Raw genomic sequence first — 24451 nt, forward strand, 5'->3', positions numbered from 1 at the left:
TCTCATTGACGACTGCTTCTACCGGGGAGTGACAATATGGCCGACCGGTGGCTTCAATCCAGGGTTTATATACTTCAACGCCGACAACGGAAAGACATGCGGGAGCACATGACAGAAGTGGGGGGGAAATCAATAGCGAGAAATAAATATTTATAGCGTGTTTCTATACGCAGTAACAAAGTTTATGGGGAAAATGTATGGCGTTTTTTTTTAGATAGTCGTCATCAGCTAACATCACTTTTTATGAATTTGGAAGAATTTATGTAATGAAGAAACGCATGAATCACATAAATTATTCCTAATTAATAATGTCATGTTAAATGGCTTCTATTATCTCATAAAACGAAACGTATAAAACCTCCTAAACCTCTGTTAACCTCAGACCTTATTTTCGGCGTTTATTCCAAAACCATATCCATTCCCCATATTTTTTTAAATAGGGACGATGAACGAACCGGAGCTAATTTATTTCCGTTTTTTTTAACTACAAACTGTCGAGCTCTTATGATCAGTGCATAATCCAATAATTTATAAATACATTAGATGACCAATAGGGGGCACTGTGTTGAAGCCACCGAGCCTTTGTCTTGGCACTCTCTCACCATTGAAAATCATATTTTGGAAGCTATAGAAATGCATTTATTAATGTCTACATTAATTTTTCAACGAGTATACTATTAAAGACACTTTAATGCATACTTTTAAATTATATTATATGAGATAAACATACAGATAAAACATGAAATAATATACAAAAACATTTGCCTTGTTCACATTGGCAGTTTGAAGTGACTCATATCCAATTTTTTGGCATATCTGATTTGTATCTGTCTGAACAGCATAAAGCCACAATTAATCGGATATCTCAAGCCACATTTCAAACCACCTTACAAATCTTATCCCTGGCCATGCGACTTGTGTCTGAATGGTCAAATCTGCCCTCAAGTGTTTTTTGGACTGTTATTTGGCATATATTGTTGCTTGCAAGCTACTCCGTTGACAGTTTGACAAGAACATGAAGTGGTAGCTAAGTAGCTTGTTAATTGTTTACAAACAAATTAATAAATGTGCTAGAAAGCTAAATAGCTACCTACTGTAGCTAGTTGAATGCTGTGGCTAGCCTAAAATGACTTGTTTTGAAAGTTGGATCATCTTATCCTTTGAGGCTTTAAATGTGTTCTTACACTACGATTTTGAACATTCACAGCAACTGGGAAATGACCATGGTATGCATTGTTGTCATATAGCTGCTACATAACTCTTTAGTGATGGAAAGTACAAGCGCAACCACTATGCCGACCACCACTGCGCACACATCTGTTGTTACTATGACAACTAGCACAAATCTGATTTGGTCAACTTTACCTTGCTGTTTGGACAGTCAGTATTTCCCCCCCAAAAATGTAAAGCAAAACTGATTTGAGCCTTACATAGCAATACATAGTATCAGCAATCAAGGGTTCAAATGTACATCATTGGACAAAAATAAAGTCTGCTGAGGCCCTAGCAGACAGGCGAGACGTAAAATTATTTATATTGTCAGAAAAATGTGTATCATTTTGACACTTGTAGTTGATATGTGCAACAAATCATGAACGGTTATGAAAAATGTAACATTCATCATTTCACATCATTACAATAATTTTGGTGAGAATGATAAGAGGGTGCCCTTACTAGTCACACTGCAGTTTTTGAACACAGTGTGGCACTCTGTCTCTCTCTCTACCTCTCTCTCCCTCTTTTTCACTCTCTCTCTCTCTCTCTCTCTCTCTCTCTCTCTCTCTCTCTCTCTCTCTCTCTCTCTCTCTCTCTCTCTCTCTCTCTCTCTCTCTCTCTCTCTCGCTCTCTCTCTCTATCTCTCAAGGGGCATGTTGGACCTATGCTTAAAATAATGGGTATTTTCTAATAGAATGAGGTGAAAGACACTAGGACTCAGTGTTGTCTTTATACTCAGTGGGCCACTATGGTGATTATGTCAAGTTGTGATCCTTGAGCATAGACACACATTCCTACCTGTTTTATGTGTCGAACTGCTTTGCTTTATCTTGGCCAGGTCGCAGTTGCAAATGAGAACTTGTTCTCAACTAGCCTACCTGGTTAAATAAAGGTGAAATAAATCAAATAAATAAATACTCACAGATAGAACCAGGTACAATTTGTACAGAACAGAGTTGAATATTTTCAAACTGTTGCTTAGCAAGTGTCAAAGTGATAACAGTTTAAGAGGATAAGGAGGTATTTAGTCCTTGCCTTTTGGGTTATGCGTGTGTGTGTGTGTGTGTGTGTGTGTGTGTGTGTGTGTGTGTGTGTGTGTGTGTGTGTGTGTGTGCATGTGTGTGTGTGTGTGTGTGTGTGTGCATGTGTGTGTGTGTGTGTGTGTGTGTGCATGTGTGTGCATGCGTGCGTGTGTGTGTCAGACTCTGAGAACAGTGTACAGTAGTATCTGAATCCGTACAGCTGAGACTGGTCTCTGTTTGTGTGTATTGTTGTGAATTCAGTGACCTAATTGCTGGCACAATTCTAAGAGTTGATTACTCAAGTTGCCTGCAAAGCCTACAGACACAACGATGACTTACAATTCAATGACAAAATCAGCTAAAGAGCTCATGAAGCCATGGCAGATGTGACACAAGGATCTCTCCTGTGACATGATCTCCTGAAGAAGGATCAGGTCATGGGTCCTCTCTAGCTTGTCAGAGGGGATGTCAGACTCTCCTGGGTCCAGGTCACAGTGGGTCCTACAGCATGTTCTCTCTCGTAGAGGGGAATGTCATGACTCTCCTGTGACGATCTGAAGGATCAGGTTAGTGGGTCCTCTCTAGCATGTTCTCTCGTAGAGGGAATGTCATGACTCTCCTGTGACGATCTGAAGGATCAGGTCACAGTGGGTCCTCTCTACAGCGTGTTCTCTCTCGTAGGGGGGATGTCATGACTCTCCTGTGAGCGTGTTCTCTCTCTCGTAGAGGGGAATGTCATGACTCTCCTGTGACGATCTGAAGGATCAGGTCACAGTGGGTCCTCTCTACAGCATGTTCTCTCCTCGAAGGATCAGGTCAGGGGTCCTCTCTACAGCGTGTTCTCTCTCGTAATGTCATGACTCTCCTGTGACGATCTGAAGGATCAGGTCACAGTGGGTCCTCTCTACAGCATGTTCTCTCCTCGTAGAGGGGAATGTCATAACTCTCCTGTGACGACGATCTGAAGGAGGTCACAGTGGGTCCTCTCTACAGCTTGTTCTCTCTCGTAGGGTCCTCTCCTGTGACAGAAGGATCAGGTCACAGTGGGTCCTCTCTACAGCGTGTTCTCGTAGAGGGGAATGTCATGACTCTCCTGTGACGATCTGAAGGAGGTCAGTGGGTCCTCTCTACAGCGTGTTCTCTCTCGTAGGGGGAATCCTCTCCTGTGACGATCTGAAGGATCAGTGTGGGTCCTCTCTACAGCATGTTCTCTCTCGTAGAGGGGAATGTCATGACTCTCCTGTGACGATCTGAAGGATCAGGTCACAGTGGGTCCAGTGGGTCCTCTACAGCTTGTTCTCTCTCCTGTGACGATCTGAAGAGGGGAATGTCTCTCTCGTATAACTCTCCCTGTGACGATCTGAAGGATCAGGTCACAGTGGGTCCTCTCTACAGCTGTTCTGTGTCATGACTCTCCTGTGACGATCTGAAGGATCAGGTCACAGTGGGTCCTCTCTACAGCGTGTTCTCTCTCGTAGAGGGGGATGTCATGACTCTCCTGTGACGATCTGAAGGATCAGGTCACAGTGGGTCCTCTCTACAGCGTGTTCTCTCTCGTAGAGGGGGATGTCATGACTCTCCTGTGACGATCTGAAGGATCAGGTCACAGTGGGTCCTCTCTACAGCGTTCTCTCTCGTTGTCTGACTCCTGTGACGATCTGAAGGATCAGGTCACAGTGGGTCCTCTCTATGTCATGGGAATGTCATGACTCCTGTGACGATCTGAAGGATCAGGTCACAGTGGGTCCTCTCTACAGCGTGTTCTCTCGTAGAGGGGGGAATGTCATGACTCTCCTGTGACGATCTGAAGGATCAGGTCACAGTGGGTCCTCTCTACAGCGTGTTCTCTCTCGTAGAGGGGAATGTCATGACTCTCCTGTGACGATCTGAAGGAGGTCAGGTCCTCTCTACAGCATGTTCTCTCTCCTACAGTGGGTCCTCTCTACAGCATGTTCTCTCTCGTAGAGGGGGATGTCATGACTCTCCTGTGACGATCTGAAGGATCAGGTCACAGTCCTCTCTACAGCGTGTTCTCTCTCATGACTCTCCTGTGACGATCTGAAGGATCAGGTCACAGTGGGTCCTCTCTACAGCGTGTTCTCTCTCGTAGAGGGGAATGTCATAACTCTCCTGTGACGATCTGAAGGATCAGGTCACAGTGGGTCCTCTCTACAACATGTTCTCTCTCGTAGAGGGGAATGTCATGACTCTCCTGTGACGATCTGAAGGATCAGGTTACAGTGGGTCCTCTCTACAGCATGTTCTCTCTCGTAGAGGGGAATGTCATGACTCTCCTGTGACGATCTGAAGGAGGTCAGGTCCTACAGTGTTCTCTCTCGTAGGGGGAATCCTCTCCTACAGAAGGATCAGGTGTTCCTCTCTCAGCGTGTTCTCTCTCGTAGGGGAGGGGAATGTCATGGGTCCTCTCTACTCTCCTGTGACGATCTGAAGGAGGTCACAGTGGGTCCTCTCTACAGCGTGTTCTCTCTCGTAGAGGGGAATGTCATGACTCTCCTGTGACGATCTGAAGGATCAGGTGTTCCTCTCTACAGCGTGTTCTCTCTCGTAGAGGGGAATGTCATGACTCTCCTGTGACGATCTGAAGGATCAGGTCACAGTGGGTCCTCTCTACAGCGTGTTCTCTCTCGAGAGGGAATGTCATGACTCTCCTGAATCTGAAGGATCAGGTCATCAGGTTACAGTGGGTCCTCTCTACAGCATGTTCTCTCTCGTAGAGGGGAATGTCATGACTCTCCTGTGACGATCTGAAGGATCAGGTTACAGTGGGTCCTCTCTACAGCATGTTCTCTCTCGTAGAGGGGAATGTCATGACTCTCCTGTGACGATCTGAAGGATCAGGTCACAGTGGGTCCTCTCTACAGCGTGTTCTCTCTCGTAGAGGGGAATGTCATGACTCTCCTGTGACGATCTGAAGGATCAGGTCACAGTGGGTCCTCTCTACAGCATGTTCTCTCGTAGTGTCATGACTCTCTCTCTGAAGGATCAGGTCCTCTCTCTGACAGCATGTTCAGTGGGTCCTCTCTACAGCATGTTCTCTCTCGTAGAGGGGGAGAGCCAGAAGTCGGCTGTTTTATGGTGGTCATATAATACACTGCCTCTATGCTCTGTAGTGTTTGAGATTGGATTGTAAACTGTGGAACACAGAGAGACACTTGGACATCAAAAGTTTGAATAATGAAACAATATTTCTATTGTTAAGAATGTGGGAGTGGTCCGTGGACACTTAAGGGACAGTCATGAAGAGTGTTTCATTTGGTGATTTCATGAAGGACAGGAAACACACATAACTGTATCTCTCAAAGTGTACATTTCCCAGCAGTCAGGTTTACATCAAAATATTATGAAACGTATGTGATTAAACATTTGTGAAAAGATGTAATGTGATGTTAACCAGACATCACATTAGGCGTCTTCCACAGAGTATTAAACCCACTTCCTACAAAATTTACATTAGACCAGAAAATATGGAGCTGACGCTACATGTTGAAATGGTTAATAACTAAAACTCTATAGGCCACGGAGACCATACTGCTGTAGTTTTGGCTACACGGCTGGAAATGGTTCAACTCTGAGACTATTGATCACTACAGAATAAGAGTAAATCCTAGACGTATAATTACTAGTATGCAGCTGGAAATTATGTAAGTCTAGGACAAGAATACCGACAACCGCCGAAACATCTATTCTATGCGACCACCATGGGTACACCTGGCGTATCCATTATGAACACAACCAGAGACTTTCTGTCGATTGACTCTCCAGCAGACAGACCGCATTCCAACAGAGAAGACAACAACGACATACGGGCGTAAATATATACACTGCAATTATTCTCAAATGAGCGGTGGTCCATGTGCAAAGGATTAGCATTTCAATTAATACAATTATTAACTGTGTGTAGTGAATTCATTTTGTCTTTCCCGCTCTTTCTCAGTCCCCACCCTTCCTTTGTCTACCAAGTCGTCATATCGGCTTCGTCTGCTAGGGACTTTTTCTTTGTATCATGTAGTAACCCAGATATCTACTGTTTGTTTGTTTTGTAATTATGTGTGATTATTTAGTTAGTTAGTAAATAAATAATTATGCCAATTTGTATATCGCTGATTCGTGATTTAGGCTAGGGTTCGTGCAGATATTCAAGGGTTTGTGACGTTCAGTAATGAGAACTGATGAGGTAATAATAATACATTAATGAGAATGACTAATCGATAAGATATGAAAATATCTGAAGAGTTATATTTGGGAAATTGACAATTTGTAAACATGATTTTTCCATGGTGCCCCGACTTCCTAATTAATTAAAGTTACATGATTAGTTTAATCGCGTAATTAAATTACACAGAGAATTGATTTGATAAAATAACAGTCTTCACTTTTAATGATAGTCCAGACACGACACAGAGAATTGATTTGATAAAATAACAGTCTTCACTTTTAATGATAGTCCAGACACGACACAGAGAATGTAATACTACTTGTTCACTGAGTCTGCACCAACTGCTTCACATTAGACACAGTAGGCAGAATATCCAGACACTAGGAATGTAGTTGGATGAGTATCACTTACGATGCCTCCTGCTGTGGCACAAAGTATACTATATAAAGTTAAATTGAACCTCTCACCATGTTTCAAGTTCCCAATGTATAATCACATTCATTGTGACTCTGAGGATTTTGCCCCTGTATAAATGGCAGCCTTGGGGCTCTGCGTGGCAGTTACAGTAGCTTGATGGTCACTGCAGAGGGTGATTGTTGTGTTGAGGTTGGCGTGTTGTATTGAGTGATACTGATAAGAAACAACCTCTTCTCTAACATGTCCTCCCAGTCCTGTTCTGTCAAAGTTTCCACAGCACAGCTTCGGGGCACACTGCTTCCCACAGGACAGCTCACAGACGTAAATATTAGATTCAAAGTTAACAGTAACAAACTCTGGTTGAACTGTTGTGGCATGGATACCCTCATCATGAAAGAGGCCTTTAATTCGCATGGCCACATCCATGTAGGAAGCTGGGTCTAGGCATTTGATGTGTGCCGTGGCAATGATCCTGCTCCCTGCCAGCTGCCAGATGTGTAGGTCGTGGACAGCCAACACACCATCCAGGCCCCTGAGCCTCCCCAGCAGCTGGGGCATGTCTATCTGTTCCGGAACAGTCTGCAGGAGGATGAGGACTGACTCCTTCAGGAGAGGGAAGGTGGTATAGAGTAAGAAGCCCGCCATAATGATGCAGAGTGTGGGGTCGAAGTAGAGCACCCAGCAAGGGCCAGCGAGGTGCACTGTAGTCTGGGTACTACTACCAAGCATGGTGATCAGTGTAACATTGACATGTTGTTGGTGGTGGTCAGTGTAGTCATGGCTGTTGTAGCATGGGTTGACACAGGTCTCTCCAGCATGGCAAGGCTTCCACACATAGGTGAAGGTGAGAGCGTTGACCACAACAATGACAGAGCCGAGGGCATCACCCAGCATGTGGAGGAAGACACCCTGCATGTTGAGCTGTGAAGCAGAGTCAGGATGGCTCTCGTTCCAATCCTCCAGGGTGATGTCCTTCATGTGGACCACAAGGTTGTCCTTATTGGGGATTTCTGTGGAGTATTGAACATAAAAGACCTGATTGGTGATAACATATAACATGGAGTACAAGGAGTAGAATGTTAACACAAATAGACTGGTACCCAGGCTAAGCATACGAATCCTGAATGATGAATAATACAGGCCTTTATACAAAGACCCTTCTATACGTTCTCATTTATATATGCCTACCCTCATTATCCCTCTAACTATTAGGCTACCTTGTGTTCATCTACAAACAGATTAGGGCAACGGATTAGACCAGCAGGTAGTTTAGCAGTTAAGAGCGATAGGCCAGTAAACAAAAGGTTGCTGGTTTGAATCCTTGAGCTGGTGAAAAATATTTCAATGTGCCCTTGAGCAAGGTGTTTAACCCTAATTGCTCATGTAAGTTGCTCTGGATAAGAGTGTCTACTAAAAATGTAATACAAATGAATTTGCAGGATTGTGACCTCTGTTGGATTTTTAACTAACATGCTAGCAGTTACCATAGACTTCCAGTCATTGCGCTAACGCTAGTTAGCAACGTCCTTCAAACTGCACGCAGAGACATAAAAATGCCATCCACGAGTTCATCTGACTCTGGGCAAGTAGATAAATGGCTTCACTGCCCAAATCCTGAAGTATCACTTTAAACAGTGGTGTATTCATTTCCCTTCAATAAACATTGTGTTAATTGATGATCACAAAGAACATTACTCATACAGCAACAATTATCAAACAACTACAGAAGAAAAGGTAAATACAACAGACATACCGTGATCTCCTCCTGGACCTGCTCTGAGATCCCCTGTCTTCAGACTGCAATCAAACAGGATAGGCTTACTGGTTTCATCTTCAAAGGATTCTCTCCCTACTCTCTCGGATTTGTGAAGTGTGTTAATTCCACGAGAGCCACCATGCGAGTGACCGTGTCCTGCGTGTTCGTGAAACAACAAAAGACCGAGCAAGTTTACAAGAAGTCCCGCAGCCCCAACTCCAATAACCACTCCGGGACTATCAATCTCGTGAGGCACTGTGAACCGCTCGCCTGCCTCAATACTGATGGTAAAGCACATGGCAGTTAGGAATACGGCGTTGACCAGAGCACCCATCACTTCTGCTCTGATCCATCCGAAAGTATTTTGACTCGTTGCTTGAGTTTTCTCGGAGAAGTGCACAGCAATCAGGGCCACAACCAGGGCAATGACACCGGGCAGCATATGGAAAGAGTACGACAGCATTGACAGGGAAGCAGTCATACGGCTGACGACAACCTCAACAATGAAAAACGCAAAAGTAATGGACAGCATGCAGAGCAGTCGGAGACGATTTCGTTCCCCAGCCATTTTCACCGCAGCAATACAAGAGTCGAACAAAAATTGGTCGAGTATCTTCAAACTATCTTGCGAGTTGTAGTGGCAAACTAGCACCTTGGACAGCAACCAAACCGGTCGCCAGGGGCAACTTGTAGAAGCAACGGCTTGTTTCCCTCGTGCTTCATTGACCAAATGGCATGCAACCATGTTAGTAACTATATGTTCTTAAATGTGATGTTTTGGTGCCTCTAGGGTAATTCAGAAACCTGATTGAGGACCTTATTACTGATGAATGTGTGTTTTTTTTATGACCATGTTTTTCTTTTTGCTTGCATTTATATTTTGATGCGTGTATTTTCTGTAATTTACGTAATTCGGGGTTTATCTGTAAAAGAGACCTTGGTGTCAAGACTCCCTGATAAAATAAAGGTTAAATAAAATACAAAATGTTACACAACTGAAGTGGATTAGTGCTGTTTGCTGAGAGCTGATGCACCACAATAATCATCCATTACACTTTTTGTTGCAGTATTTGATGAAGTTTCAATTTGTTAGTTCGTATAAATCACAAATTACACAATCTATCATATGGGTTTAGTTAGGCTATATGTTGATTATCAACATTTATTTTCATTTCACCACCACAAGGTGGTGGCAAAAGACAACTACGAGAGATGTTTGAGATGCTGTTCTCTGTTCGTCTATATTTCCAGCCGGCGTTGCTCTCGTCTCGTGAGGAGGAGGAGGACACAGATATTCGCTGTCAAGTATTTGACCAATAAGGGGGCAGGAAGTATGGCCTATCGGTCACGTATAGCAAAATGGGCCCAATCAGATGTTAATACTCCACATAGCAACCCCAATCACAGCTGAAGGGGGCTTGGTCTTGAAGGTGTAGTAGTGGTTACCCCTCCCCCTCTAAGCTGTCTTGTTTTGACACATTTTTGTTTTGCTTGACAAGCTAACCCAATTTTTTTTCAATCAAAGCTAGCTGGTCAACACCACATTGAAACTAAATATAGCTAGCTACATGTGTTTCTGTAATTTCAAACTATCTAAGTAATGTTACTGATGTGCTAGCCAGCAAGTGTATCGTTGGGCACATTTGGAATACAATGCCATCTTCGATGGAAGGATCTTCTAGAGAAGGTGAACCGTTTACTGTGAAACATGAGCTGAAAAATGGTAAGTTGTCCAGCTAGCTATATTTCTAACGAGCTAACGTTAGATAATAATGTTAGATTAATTTATCTAGCAACTAAATTTGCTGACGGTGATTAACGTTAGCTAGCTAAATAACCGGTTAGCTAGTTAATGAAATGGCAACGGTTAGCTAATTTAGCTAGCTACACTGGCTAACGTTACTCTGCCGCTGGGATTTGCAAGTGCAGTCTGTCAAATCCAAAAAAGGCAGGTAAAGTATCAAGCCATGCAATTTGCTAAACAAACTAAGTTAACGTGACCGTCACCATGCAGGCTCATGTTTCAAAACTGTGACATTAGTTATCATTCAGTCCACAAAATGACAAGTACAAAACATCAAACATTAGCTAACGTTAGAAGAAGAAGACCGACGAGTGCTTGACAGGGGAGTGTTGGCCAATAGCTCATGTTTGCTAGCTAGCTGTATGTGTAAGCCTGTTTTCCATTCGTTGCGGTAGTTACATAACAGTAGTAGGTAATATGCCTATTCGCGACTTGTTTTCCGCCATGGTGGTTGTTTTGTTCGGCTGTCATTATTCCATGGATGTCAGGCGAGAGAACCTTGAGTGAGACCTGTCATGTGAGTTGCATCTTCAGTTGTTGCATACACTGCCCTGTCTGTCTTTCAAGTTTCCATTATCCCACCCCATCAAGCATTTTGGAGGATGTCACGATGTAGTAATTTATTGCAAGTAAAATTGAACTGTTTTCTGTTGCTACTAAGAATGTCATCTTTATTAGCTTCATGTGATGTTACTCTGATTATGCCCAATAAAATGCTTGACAGTGTAATTACTATTAATTGATAGTCATATCCATGATCCAATATACATATGAATACTTAATTACAGCATTTTCCAAAGCTTGCGACTGTAAAGTAAAAAACAGCCCTCTGAGGAAAGCCTGTCTAGTGAAGGGCACTGCACCACCAATGCATCCATCCAAGTAACACACATGCACTCCAATTAAACAAGATAAATAGAGGATGCGTGTCCCTGTGAGGTTCTCGAGGCACATCATTCTGTTTCCTCTAGATAGGAAGGTGGCCCCATTGCTGCCAAATATCTATCTACGATGCTAGCTCAATCTCAGCACTATGCAGCCTCAGCATTATTGCTGAGCCATTTCTTAGCTGAGCAGCAGTCCACACTGTGAGAGTGATGTGCATGGGTTTATTAGGATAAGGCTAAAAACAAGCCTCCCTCTCTCACCTCTCCCTGTCTCTATCTCTTATCTCTCCTCTCTCTTATCTTTCCTGTCTTTCTATCTCTCGCTTGCTCCCGCTCTCTCTCTGCCCTTAATGTGTTTGTGCACAAAGCATTAGTAGCAATCATTGTTGATCTCTCTCTCTCCCCCTCCCCTTAATGTGTTTGTGCACAAAGCATTAGTAGCCAACATTGTTGATCTCTCTCTCTCTCTCTCTCTCTCTCTCTCTCTCTCTCTCTCTCTCTCTCTCTTCTCTCTCTCTCTCTCTCTCTCTCTCTCTCTCTTCCTCTCTCTCTCTCTCTCTCTCTCTCTTCTCTCTCTCTCTCTCTCTCGCTCCCCTCCCCTCTCCTTAATCTGTATGTGCACAAAGCACTATCAGCCATCATTGTTGATATCTGCATGCAAAGTGTAGTGATCTATTCCAGGCTGTGTCTGAATATAACATGCCCCTGTTCTAGATTAGAGGTCAGTTTAGTTGGTACCAATGCTTTAGCCAGCTGTAAAAACACAGAAAGAAGTTGTCATGCAGGAACCCAGGAGGCATAATAAATAAATCAAGTGTTTTCAAAACAGGGGCGTTGAAGAGAGAGAAATAAATTGTCTGGCTGAAAATAGTTTTTTTTTTCTCGCTCACAGCTGTGTCTGTTTTCTGCTTTAGATAGGAAGGATTGCTGTAGCATGGGCCATTTAGCCTATTTTGTTACAATGTGCCCTGTCCTTGAATGTTGTTTTAATGGGTGAAGTTGCATCACACATGTTCTGTTCTAATACACCAGGTGGCTTCCCAGTTTATAACTCTGGCCTTGCCTTTAATGATCATCATCAACCTGTGGGTCATATGTTTGTATGAGTCTTGTGTTGATTTTAAGGATCGGCCGAGGACTCAAGTCCCCACAAAATATACAGTGCCTTGCAAAAGTACTGAGACCCCTTGGATTTCTTCACAGTTTGTGTTAGAAAGTGGGATTAAAATTGATTTAAATGTTTTTTAAAAAAGAAAGAAAAAAGACAAGAATCTACACAAAAAATGAAAAATATACACCTACTCATTCAAGGGTTTTTCTTTATTTTTACTATTTTCTACAGTTGATGTTGAGATGTGTCTGCTACTTGAACTTTGACATTTCTGAGGCTGGTAACTCTGCTGCAGAGGATAAGTTCATTAGAGGTAACTCTGGGTCTTCCATTCCTGTGGCGTTCCTCATGAGAGCTAGTTTCATCATAGAGCTTTAATATGAATAATATGGACTTGGTCTTTTACCATAATATGGACTTGGTCTTCTACCAAATAGGGCTATCTTCTGTATACCACCCCACAACACAACTGATTGGCTCAAACACATTAAGAAGGAAAGAACTTCCACAAGTGAACTTTTAACAAGGCACACCTGTGAGCTTCAATGCCATACAACACTCTTTCCTTGGCCTGCAACTGCTCTTAAACGCTAGTAAAACCAAATGCATGCTTTTCAACCGTTCGCTGCCTGCACCCGCACGCCCGACTAGCATTATCACCCTGGATGGTTCCGACCTTGAATATGTGGACATCAATAAGTACCTAGGTGTCTGGCTAGACTGTAAACTCTCCTTCCAGACTCATATCAAACATCTCCAATCTAAAATCAAATCTAGAGTCAGCTTTCTATTCCACAACAAAGCCTCCTTCACTCACACCGCCAAACTTACCCTAGTAAAACTGACTATCCTACCGATCCTCGACTTTGGCGACGTCATCTACAAAATAGCTTCCAACACTCTACTCAGCAAACTGGATGCAGTTTATCACAGTGCCATCCGTTTTGTTACTAAAGCACCTTATACCACCCACCACTGCGACCTGTATGCTGTAGTCGGCTGGCCCTCGCTACATATTCGTCGCCAGACCCACTGGCTCCAGGTCATCTACAAGTCCATGCTAGGTAAAGCTCCGCCTTATCTCAGTTCACTGGTCACGATGGCAACACCCACCCATAGCACGCGCTCCAGCAGGTGTATCTCACTGATCATCCCTAAAGCCAACACCTCATTTGGCTGCCTTTCGTTCCAGTTCTCTGCTGCCTGTGACTGGAACGAATTGCAAAAATCGCTGAAGTTGGAGACTTCTATCTCCCTCACCAACTTCAAACATCTGCTATCTGAGCAGCTAACCGATCGCTGCAGCTGTACATAGTCTATCGGTAAATAGCCCACCCAATTTTACCTACCTCATCCCCATACTGTTTTTATTTATTTACTTTTTTGCTCTTTTGCACACCAATATCTCCACCTGTACATGACCATCTGATCATTTATCACTCCAGTGTTAATCTGCAAAATTGTAATTATTCGCCTACCTCCTCATGCCTTATGCACACAATGTATATAGACACTCTTTTTTTCTACTGTGTTATTGACTTGTTAATTGTTTACTCCATGTGTAACTCTGTGTTGTCTGTTCACACTGCTATGCTTTATCTTGGTCAGGTCGCAGTTGTAAATGAGAACTTGTTCTCAACTGGCCTACTTGGTTAAATAAAGGTGAAATAAAATAAAAAAGTGAAAGGAGCCTTGGCTACTGTTGTTTGCGATGATGGAAGCCTTTTTTATTGAAGTAAAACAAAAGTTAGAAAGAGTATAGTAAACAGAAGCCAGCAAGGGAAATGACCTCCGTGGGGACAAGTTTTAATATTGTATTGGACAAAGATGAGAAGAACATTGGTGCTGTCAAGTAGACTGTATGCAACTCGATATTCAGGTTTGAAGCAATTTTTTGTTTTTTTGTTTTCATATTTATTATCATTTGTTTTCTCATTATTATTATTGTATATCATTATTGTTATTATTGAAGGCCTATTTAAGAATCAAATCAAATTGTATTAGTCACATGCTCTGAATACAACAGGTGTCCTTTCAGTGAAATGCTTACTTACGAGCCCCTAACCAACAATGCAGTTAAAAAATAAAAATAACTAACAAGAATTAAAAATAACAAGTAATTAAATAGCAACTGTAAAATAACAATAGCAAGACTATATACAGGGGGGTACCGGTACAGAGTCAATGTGTGGGGGCACTGGTTAGTCAAAGTAATTGAGGTAATATGTACATGTAGGTAGAGTTATTGTGACTATGCAAGTGACTATGCATAGATAACAACAACAGAGTAGCAGCAGTGTAAAATATGGTTTTGGGGGGGGGGGCAATGCAAATAGTCTGGGTAGCCATTTGACTAGATGTTCAGGAGTCTTATGGCTTATGGGTATAAGCTGTTTAACCTCTTCAGTCTACCCTCTACTTTTTCGAACATTCTGTTAAAAATCGCGCAACATTTCAGCGCCCTGCTACTCATGCCAGGAATATAGTATATGCATATGATTAGTATGTGTGGATAATCGAAAAATAGACCCAATAGTGATTATGGGACATCTAGGAGTGCCAACAAAGAAGATGGTCAAAGGTAATGAATGTTTTATATTGTATTGTGCGGTTTGTGTAGCGCCGAATATGCTAATTATTTTGTTTACGTCCCCTGCGGGTCTTTTGTGGTGTTACATGCTATCAGATAATAGCTTCTCATGCTTTCGCCGAAAAGCATTTTAAAAATCTGACTTGTTGCCTGGATTCACAACGAGTGTAGCTTTAATTCAATACCCTGCATGTGTATTTTAATGAATGTTTGAGTTTTAACTAATACTATTAGCATTTAGCGTAGCGCATTTGCATTTCCAGAGCTCTAGATGGGACGCCTGCGTGCCAGGTAGGAGCAAGAGGTTAAAAGCCTCTTGGACCTAGACTTGGAGCTCCGGGTACTACCTGCCGTGCGGTAGCAGAGAGAACAGTCTATGACTATGGTGGCTGGAGTCTTTGACAATTTTTACGGCCCTTCCTATGACACCGCCTGGTATAGAGGTCATGGATGGCAGGAAGCTTTGCTACAGTGATGTACTGGGCCGGCCATACGCACTACCCTCTGTAGTGCCTAGCGGTCGGAGGCCGAGCAGTTGCCATACCAGGCAGTGATGCAACTAGTCAGGATGCTCTCGATGGTGCAGCTGTAGAACCTTTTGAGAATCTGAGGACCCATGCCAAATCTTTTCAGTCTCCTGAGGGGGAATAGTTTTTGTCGTGCCCTCTTCATGATTGTCTTGGTGTGCTTGGACCATGTTAGTTTGTTGGTCATGTGGACACCAAGAAATTTGAAGCTTTCAACCTGCTCCTCTACAGCCCTGTCGATGAGAATGGGGGCGTGCTCGGTCCTCATTTTCCTGTAGTCCACAATCATCTCCTTTGTCTTGATCATGTTGAGGGAGAGGTTGTTGTCCTGGCACCAGACGGCCAGGTCTCTGACCTCCTCCCTACAGGCTGTCTCGTCATTGTCGGTGATCAGGCCTACCACTGTTGTGTCATCAGCAAACTTAATGATGGTGTTGGAGTTGTGCCTGGTCGTGCAGTCATGAGTGAACAGGGAGTACAGGAGGGGACTGAGCATGCACCCCTGAGGGGCCCCAGTGTTAAGGATCATTGTGGCGGATGTGTTGTTCCCTACCCTTACCACCTGGGGGTGTCCTGTCAGGAAGTCCAGGATCCAGTTGCAGAGGGAGGTGTTTAGTCCCAGGGTCCTTAGCTTATTGATGAACTTTGAGGACACTATGGTGTTGAATGCTGAGCTGTAGTCAATGAATAGCATTATCGCATAGGTGTTCCTTTTGTCCAGGTGGGAAAGGGAAGTGTGGAGTGCGATAGAGATTGCATAATCTGTGGATCTGTTAGGGCGGTATGCAAATTGAAGTGGGTCTAGGGTTTCTGGGATAATGGTGTTGATGTGAGCCATGACCAGCCTTTCAAAGCTCTTCATGGCTACAGATGTGAGTGCTATGGGTCGGTAGTAATTTTGGCAGGTTGCCTTAGTGTTCTTGGGCACTGGGACTATGGTGGCTGCTTAAAACATGTTGGTGTTACAGACTCGGACAGGGGGAGGTTGAAAATGTCAGTGAAGACACTTGCCAGTTGGTCAGCGCATGCTCACAGTACACGTCCTAGTAATCCGTCTGGCCCTCAGGCCTTGTGAATGTTGACCTGTTTAACCTCTTAAGCGCACCCGACACGCAGGCGTGCCATCTAGCCATCTGGAAATGCAAATGCGCTACGCTAAATGCTAATAGCACTCGTTAAAACTCAAACGTTCATTAAAACACACATGCAGTGTACTGAATTAAAGCTACACTCGTTGTGAATCCAGCCATCAAGTCAGATTTTTTAAATGCTTTTCGGCGAAAGCATGAGAAGCTATTATCTGATAGCATGCAACACCCCGAAATACCTGAAGGGGACGTAAACAAAATAATTAGCATAGCTGGCGCTACACAAAACGCAGAAATAAAATATAAAACATTTATTACCTTTGACGAGCTTCTTTGTTGGCACTCCTAGATGTCCCATAAACATCACTATTGGGTCTTTTTTTCGATTAAATCGGTCCCTAAATATCGATCTATGAAAAGTGTGTGATCCAGGAAAAAACAGCGTTTTAAAACTCAACGTCATTTTTTAAAATTAAAAAAGTTGACGATAAACTTTCACAAAACACTTTTGTAATCCAACTTTAGGTATTAGTAAACGTTAATAATCTATCAAATTGATCACGAGGCGATGTGTATTCAATAGCTCCACGTCTTAAAATCATGGTGGGAAATTTCTCTGCCAAAACATCCTGTCGGAGACCGGAAGGAATGGGCTCTCTCTTACTCGTTTGACCAAGAAACAAAGCCCAGGCAATTGACAAGACTGGCGACATCGTGTGGAAGCTGTAGGTCTTGCAATCTCAGCCCCATGTAATTTGGTTTCCCATAGACAATACATGCAAGTGGCGCATGGATATTTTTCCCAGTTTTCGGTGATCAGTTTTTCTTGCACTTTTCGATGAAACACAGGGTCTGTTATAGTCACAGCCGTGATTTAACCAGTTTTAGAAACGTCAGAGTGTTTTCTATCCACACATACTAATCATATGCATATACTATATTCCTGGCATGAGTAGCAGGACGCTGAAATGTTGCGCGATTTTTAACAGAATGTTCGAAAAAGTAGGGGTAGGCTTAACAGGTTTTAAAGGTCTTACTTACATCGGCTGCGGAGAGCGTGATCACACAGTCTTCCATAACAGCTGGTGCTCTCATGCATTTTCAGTGTTATTTTCCTTGAAGCTAGCACAGAAGTAGTTTAGCTCATCTGGTAGGCTCGTGTCACTGGGCAGCTCTCGGCTGTGCTTCCCTTTGTAGTCTGTAATGGTTTGCAAGCCCTGCCACATCCGACGAGCATCAGAGCAGGTGCAGTTCGATTTTTGTCCTGTAATGACGCTTTGCCTGTTTGATGAATCGTCGGAGGGCATAGGTTAAAGTCCCGCTCCTTGAAAGTGGCAGCTCTAGCTTTTAGCTCAGTGCGGATGTTGCCTGTAATCCATGGCTTCTGGTTTGGGTATATACGTACAGTCACTGTGGGGATGATGTCAACGATGCACTTATTAATGAAGCCAATGACTGATGTGGTGTACTCCTCAAAGCCATCGGAGGAATCCCGGAACATATTCCAGTCTGTGCTAACAAAACATTCCTCTAGCTTAACATCTGCTTCATCTGATCACTTTTTATTGACCTAGTCACTGGTGCTTCCTGCTTAAATTTTTGCTTGTAAGCAGTAATCAGGAGGATAGAATTATGGTCAGATTTGCCGCATGGAGGGCGAGGGAAAGCTTTGTATGCGTCTGTGTGTGGGGTAAAGGTGGTCCAGTTTTTTCCCCCTCTGGTTGCACGTTTAACATGCTGATAGAAATTTGGTAAAATGGATTTAAGTTTCCCTGCATTAAAAGTCCCTGGCCACTAGGAGCTACTTATCTGGGTGAGCGTTTTCCTGTTTGCTTATGGTGGAATACAGCTCATTGAGTGCGGTCTTCGTGACAGCATAAGTCTGTAGTGGTATGTAAACGGCTACGAAATATACAGATAAACTCTCTAGGTAGATAGTGTGGTCTTCAGCAAAACTTACAGACTTCCTTAGATATCGTGCCTCAGCTGTTATTTACAAAAATAAATAGTCCGCCGCCCCTTGTCTTATCAGAAACTGCTGTTCTATCCTGCCGACACAGCGTACACCAGTTCTTTAAATATTAAAAAAGTGTTTTGTTTAATTTTGTTGAGACAATTTCATTGGCTAAATTAAGTTAGAACTTTGTATTTATCATTAGTTTATCAAATCCAATTTATTTATATAGCCCTTTGTACACCAGCTGATATCTCGGTGCTGTACAGAAACCCAGCCTAAAACCCTAAACAGCAAGCAATGCAGGTGTAGAAGCACGGGGGCTAGGAAAAACTCCCTAGAAAGGCCAAAACCTAGGAAGAAACCTAGAGAGGAACCAGGCTATGAGGGGTGGCCAGTCCTCTTTTGGCTGTGCCGGGTGGAGATTATAACAGAACATGGCCAAGATGTCCAAATTCTCATAAATGACCAGCATGGTCAAATAATAATAATCACAGTAGTTGTCGAGGGTGCAGCAAGTCAGCACCTCAGGAGTAAATGTCAGTTGGCTTTTCATAGCCGATCATTCAGAGTATCTCTACCAATCCTGCTGTCTCTAGAGAGTTGAAAACAGCAGGTTTGGGACAGGTAGCACGTCCGGTGAACAGGTAAGGATTCCATAGCCGCAGGCAGAACAGTTGAAACTGGAGCAGCAGCACAGCCAGGTGGACTGGGGACAGCAAGGAGTCATCATGCCAGATAGTCCTGAGGCATGGTCCTAGGGCTCAGGTCATCTGAGAGAGAGAAAGAAAGAGAGAGCATACTTAAATTCACACAGGACACCGGATAAGACAGGAGAAGTGCTCCAGATAAAACAAACTGACCCTAGCCCCCCGACACATAAACTACTGCAGCATAAATACTGGAGGCTGAGACAGGAGGGGTCAGGAGACACTGTGGCCCCATCCGATGATACCCCCGGACAGGGCCAAATAGGAAGGATATAACCCAGCCCACTTTGCCAAAGCACAGCCCCTACACCACAAGAGGGATATCTTCAACCACCAACTTATCATTCTGAGACAAGGCTGAGTATAACCCACAAAGATCTCCGCCACGGCACAACCCAACCCACTCAAGTGACGCATCCCTCCTAGTGACATCATGAAAGAGCACCAGTAAGCCAGTGACTCAGCCCCTGTAATAGGGTTAGAGGCAAAGAGTCCCAGTAGAAAGAGGGGAACTGGCCAGGCAGAGACCGCAAGGGTGGTTTGTTGCTCCAGAGCCTTTCCGTTCACCTTCCCACTCCTGGGCCAGACTACACTCAATCATATGACCCACTGAAGAGATGAGTCTTCAGTAAAGATTTAAAGGTTGAGACCGAGTTTGCGTCTCTTACATGAGTAGGCAGACCATTCCATAAAAATGGAGCTCTATAGGAGAAAGCCCTGCCTCCAGTTGTCTGCTTAGAATTTCTAGGGACAATTAGGAGGTCTGCGTCTTGTGACTGTAGCGTACGTGTAGGTATGTACGGCAGGACCAAATCAGAGAGATAGGTAGGAGCATGCCCATGTAATACTTTGTAGGTTAGCAGTAAAACCTTGAAATCAGCCCTTGCCTTAACAGGAAGCCAGTGTAGGGAGGCTAGCACTTGGAGTAATATGATCAAATTTTTTGGTTCTAGTCAGGATTCTAGCAGCCGTATTTAGCACTAACTGAAGTTTATTTAGTGCTTTATCCAGGTAGCCGGAAAGTAGAGCATTGCAGTAGTCTAACCTAGAAGTAACAAAAGCATGGATTAATTTTCTGCATCATTTTTGGACAGAAAGTTTCTGATTTTTGCAATGTTACGTAGATGGAAAAAAGCAGTCCTTGAAACAGTCTTGATATGTTCGTCAAAAGAGAGATCAGGGTCCAGAGTAACGCCGAGGTCCTTCACAGTTTTATTTGAGACGACTGTACAACCATTAAGATTCATTGTCAGATTCAACAGAAGATATATTTGTTTCTTGGGACCTAGAACAAGTATCTCTGTTTTGTCCGAGTTTAAAAGTAGAACGTTTGCAGCCATCCACTTCCTTATGTCTGAAACACAGACTTCTAGCGAGGGCAATTTTGGGGCTTCACCATGTTTCATTGAAATGTACAGCTGTGTGTCATCCGCATAGCAGTGAAAGTTAACATTATGTTTTCGAATGACATCCCCAAGAGGTAAAATATATAGTGAAAATAATAGTGGTCTTAAAACGGAACCTTGAGGAACACCGAAATTTACAGTTGATTTGTCAGAGGACAAACCATTCACAGAGACAAACTGATATCTTTCCGACAGATAAGATCTAAACCAGGCCAGAACTTGTCCGTGTAGATCAATTTGGGTTTCCAATCTCTCCAAAAGAATGTGGTGATCGATAGTATCAAAAGTAGCACTAAGGTCTTGGAGAACGAGGACAGATGCAGAGCCTCGGTCTGATGCCATTAAAAGGTAATTTACCACCTTCACAAGTGCAGTCTCAGTGCTATGATGGGGTCTACAACCAGACTGAAGCATTTCGTATAAATTGTTTGTCTTCAGGAAGGCAGTGAGTTGATGCGCAACAGCCTTTTCTAAAAATGTTGAGAGGAATGGAAGATTTGAAATAAGGCCGATAGTTTTTTATATTTTCTGGGTCAATGTTTGGCTTTTTCAAGAGAAGCTTTATTACTGCCACTTTTAGTGAGTTTGGTACACATCAGGTGGATAGAGAGCCGTTTAGCAGCTCTTTCAGTAGTTTAGTTGGAATAGGGTCCAGTATGCAGCTTGAAGGTTTAGAGGCCATGATTATTTTCATCATTGTGTCAAGAGATATAGTACTAAATCATTTGAGTGTCTCTCTTGATTCTAGGTCCTGGTAGAGTTGTGCGGACTCAGGACAACTCAACTGAAGGAATAATTGCTTCCTAATAATCATGATCTTTTCCTCAAAGAAGTTCATGAATTGTATTACTGCTGAAGTGAAAGCCATCCTCACTTGGGGAATGCTGCTTTTTAGTTAGCTTTGCGACAGAATAAAAATACATTTCGGATTGCTTATTTTCCTCAATTAAGTTAGAAAAATAGGATGATCGAGCAGCAGTAAGGGCTCTTCGGTACTGCACGGTACCGTCCTTCCAAGCTAGTCGGAAGACTTCCATTTTGGTGTGGCGCCATTTCCGTTCCAATTTTCTGGAAGATTGCTTCAGAGCTCGTGTATTTTCTGTATACCAGAGAGCTAGTTTCTTATGAGAAATGTTTTTAGTTTTTAGTGGTGCAACTGCATCTAGGGTATTGCGCAAGGTTAAATTGAGTTCCTCAGTTAGGAGGTTAACTGATTTTTGTCCTCTGACGTCCTTTGGTAGGCAGAGGGAGTCTGGAAGGGCATCAAGGAATCTTTGTGTTGTCTGTGAATTTTTATTTCCCGACTTTTGATGCTCCTTGGTTGGGGTCTGAGCAGATTATTTGTTGCAATTGCAAACATAATAAAATGGTGGTCCGATAGTCCAGGATTATGAGGAAAAACATTAAGATCCACAACATTTATTCCATGGGACAAAACTAGGTCCAGAGTATGACTGTGACAGTGAGTAGGTCCAGAGACAGTGAGTCGATGATGGCTCTGAAAGCCTTTTGGAGTAGGTCTGTGGACTTTTCCATGTGAATATTAAAGTCACCAAAAATTAGAATATTATCCGCTATGACTACAAGGTCCGATAGGAATTCAGGGAACTCAATGAGGAGCGCTGTATATGGCCCAGGAGGCCTGTAAATAGTAGCTATAAAAATTGATTGAGTAGGCTGCATAGATTTCATGACGAGAAGCTCAAAAGACGAAAAATGTAATTTTTATTTTGTAAATTGAAATCTTCTATCGTAAATGTTAGCAACACCTCCGCCTTTGCGGGATGCCCGGGGGATATGGTCACTCGTGTAACCAGGAGGTGAGGCTTCATTTAACGCAGTAAATTCATCAGGCTTAAGCCATGTTTCAGTCAGGCCAATCACATCAAGATTATGATCAGTGTTTTAGTTCATTGACTATAACTGCCTTTGAAGTAAGGGATCTAACATTAAGTAGCCCTATTTTGAGATGTGAGGTATCACGATCTCTTTCAATAATGGCAGGAATGGAGGAGGTCTTTATCCTAGTGAGATTGCTAAGGTGAACAACGCCATGTTTAGTTTTGCCCAACCTAGGTCGAGGCACAGACACTGTCTCAATGGGGATAGCTGAGCTGACTACACTGACTGTGCTGGTGGCAGACTCTACTAAGCTGGCAGGCTGGCTAACAGCCTGTTGCCTGGCTTGCATGCACCCTATTTCATTGTGGAGCTAGAGGAGTTAGAGCCCTGTCTATGTTGGTAGATAAGATGAGAGCACCCCTGCAGCTAGGATGGAGTCCATCACTCTTCAGCAGGCCAGGCTTGGTCCTGTTTGTGGGTGAGTCCCAGAAAGATGGCCAATTATCTACAAATTCTATCTTTTGGGAGGGGCAGCGATTTCAACCAGCGATTGAGTTATGAGACTGCTGTCGAGCTCATCACTCCCCCTAACTGGGAGGGGGCCAGAGACAATTACTTGATGCCGACACATCTTTCTAGCTTATTTACACGCAGAAGCTATGTTGCGCTTGGTGACCTCTGACTGTTTCATCCTAACATCGTTGGTGCCGACGTGGATAACAATATCTCTATACTCTCTACACTCGCCAGTTTTAGCTTTAGCCAGCACCATCTTCAGATTAGCCTTAACGTCGGTAGCCCTGCCCCCTGGTAAACAGTGTATGATCGCTGGATGATTAGTTTTAAGTCTACTGCGGGTAATGGAGTCGCCAATGACTAGGGTTTTCAATTTGTTAGAGCTAATGGTGGGAAGCTTCGGCGTCTCAGACCCCGTAACGGGAGGAGTAGAGACAAGAGAAGGCTCGGCCTCAGACTCCGACTCGCTGCTTAATGGGGAAAACCGGTTGAAACTTTGTCGGCTGAATGAGCGACACCGATTGAGCATTCCTACAGCATTTCCCTTCAGAAGCTATGAGAAAGTTGTCCGGCTGGGGGCACCGTGCAACAATTGTTTTGTTTCATTATTTTGAGACATTTTCTTTGGCCAAATGAAGTTCCAAATGTAATGTTTGCCGCAATATAATATAATTACCGCTAGGTCTATCTGGCTACTTGCACTCAAACCATGAAAAGGAAGAACCAAAGATGCAAAACGTAATTTAATTCTGCAATACCTGTTCACATTTCCCTATAAATAATGAATTGACTTACTTTTTGATATTTCCCTAATAAAGTTACAATTTTGTGAATGTTTGATATTGTATGGCTATTAGTAGGCTTACAAGTAGATACTGCAGCTCTATGAAGGCAGTGTGCAATGGTGCGCCAACTGACTCCAACAGGTGTAAAATAATGGTTTTACGCCAGGGCTATTCAACTGTAGCCCTGAGTTATTCAACTATAGCCCCTGCAATATTGTGAATCGAGAGTTACCTGTAACAGAAGCTAATGGGGATATATAGTACATACAAATATTCTTACTTGGGGCCAGATGTAAAAAAAATATATATAAATAAAAATAAAAAAGGTTAAATACAAGGGGGCATTTTCCACATGCGATTATTCTTTGGAAGAACTGTATAAATAAAAAAGCAATGCACACACACCAATACCACTTTTCTTAAAATATAAATGTTGCTAAAAGTAATTAGGAGAGGGCGCTCAACCAATGTGAGTCGAGGTGCAACCCCAAAAATGTGATGATCATTGAAAAGTGAAAACCTCAACGCTCACTTTTTATTTATTTAAACAATTATTAAAAGCTTCTTAAAAGTAATTTTAAAATCATCTGACATCTGAGCATCTCAATAAATAATACAAATATGTCAAGTCAGGTAATGCCAAA

General features: G+C 43.1%; 2 protein-coding genes across 5 annotated transcripts in view; one reads left to right on the forward strand and one right to left on the reverse strand.

The window, feature by feature from the left end:
• Nucleotides 1-6645: 6645 nt before the first annotated feature.
• On the reverse strand, nucleotides 6646-9498 carry LOC118378688 (zinc transporter 1-like). The gene is made up of 2 exons (XM_035765669.2): nucleotides 8585-9498; nucleotides 6646-7841 (listed from the first exon to the last, which is right to left on the reverse strand). Exons 1-2 carry the CDS (start codon nucleotides 9330-9332, stop codon nucleotides 6913-6915), a joined length of 1677 nt encoding a protein of 558 aa, XP_035621562.2. The 5' UTR covers nucleotides 9333-9498; the 3' UTR covers nucleotides 6646-6912.
• Nucleotides 9499-10058: 560 nt separating this feature from the next.
• LOC118378685 (ribosomal protein S6 kinase alpha-5-like) overlaps nucleotides 10059-24451 on the forward strand; it is a 57398-nt gene continuing 43005 nt past the window's right edge. For all 4 annotated transcript variants that reach the window (XR_008092649.1, XM_052496605.1, XM_052496606.1 and 1 more), the window contains exon 1: nucleotides 10059-10310. Coding sequence is in view for 3 of the 4 variants with exons in the window: in XM_052496605.1 (XP_052352565.1) it covers nucleotides 10241-10310 (70 nt within the window). In the remaining variant the exon portion in view is untranslated. The remainder of the gene's footprint in view (nucleotides 10311-24451) is intronic.

This window comes from Oncorhynchus keta, chromosome 35 (genome assembly GCF_023373465.1).
Source record: "Oncorhynchus keta strain PuntledgeMale-10-30-2019 chromosome 35, Oket_V2, whole genome shotgun sequence".
In the NCBI taxonomy this organism is placed as follows: Eukaryota; Metazoa; Chordata; class Actinopteri; order Salmoniformes; family Salmonidae; genus Oncorhynchus; species Oncorhynchus keta.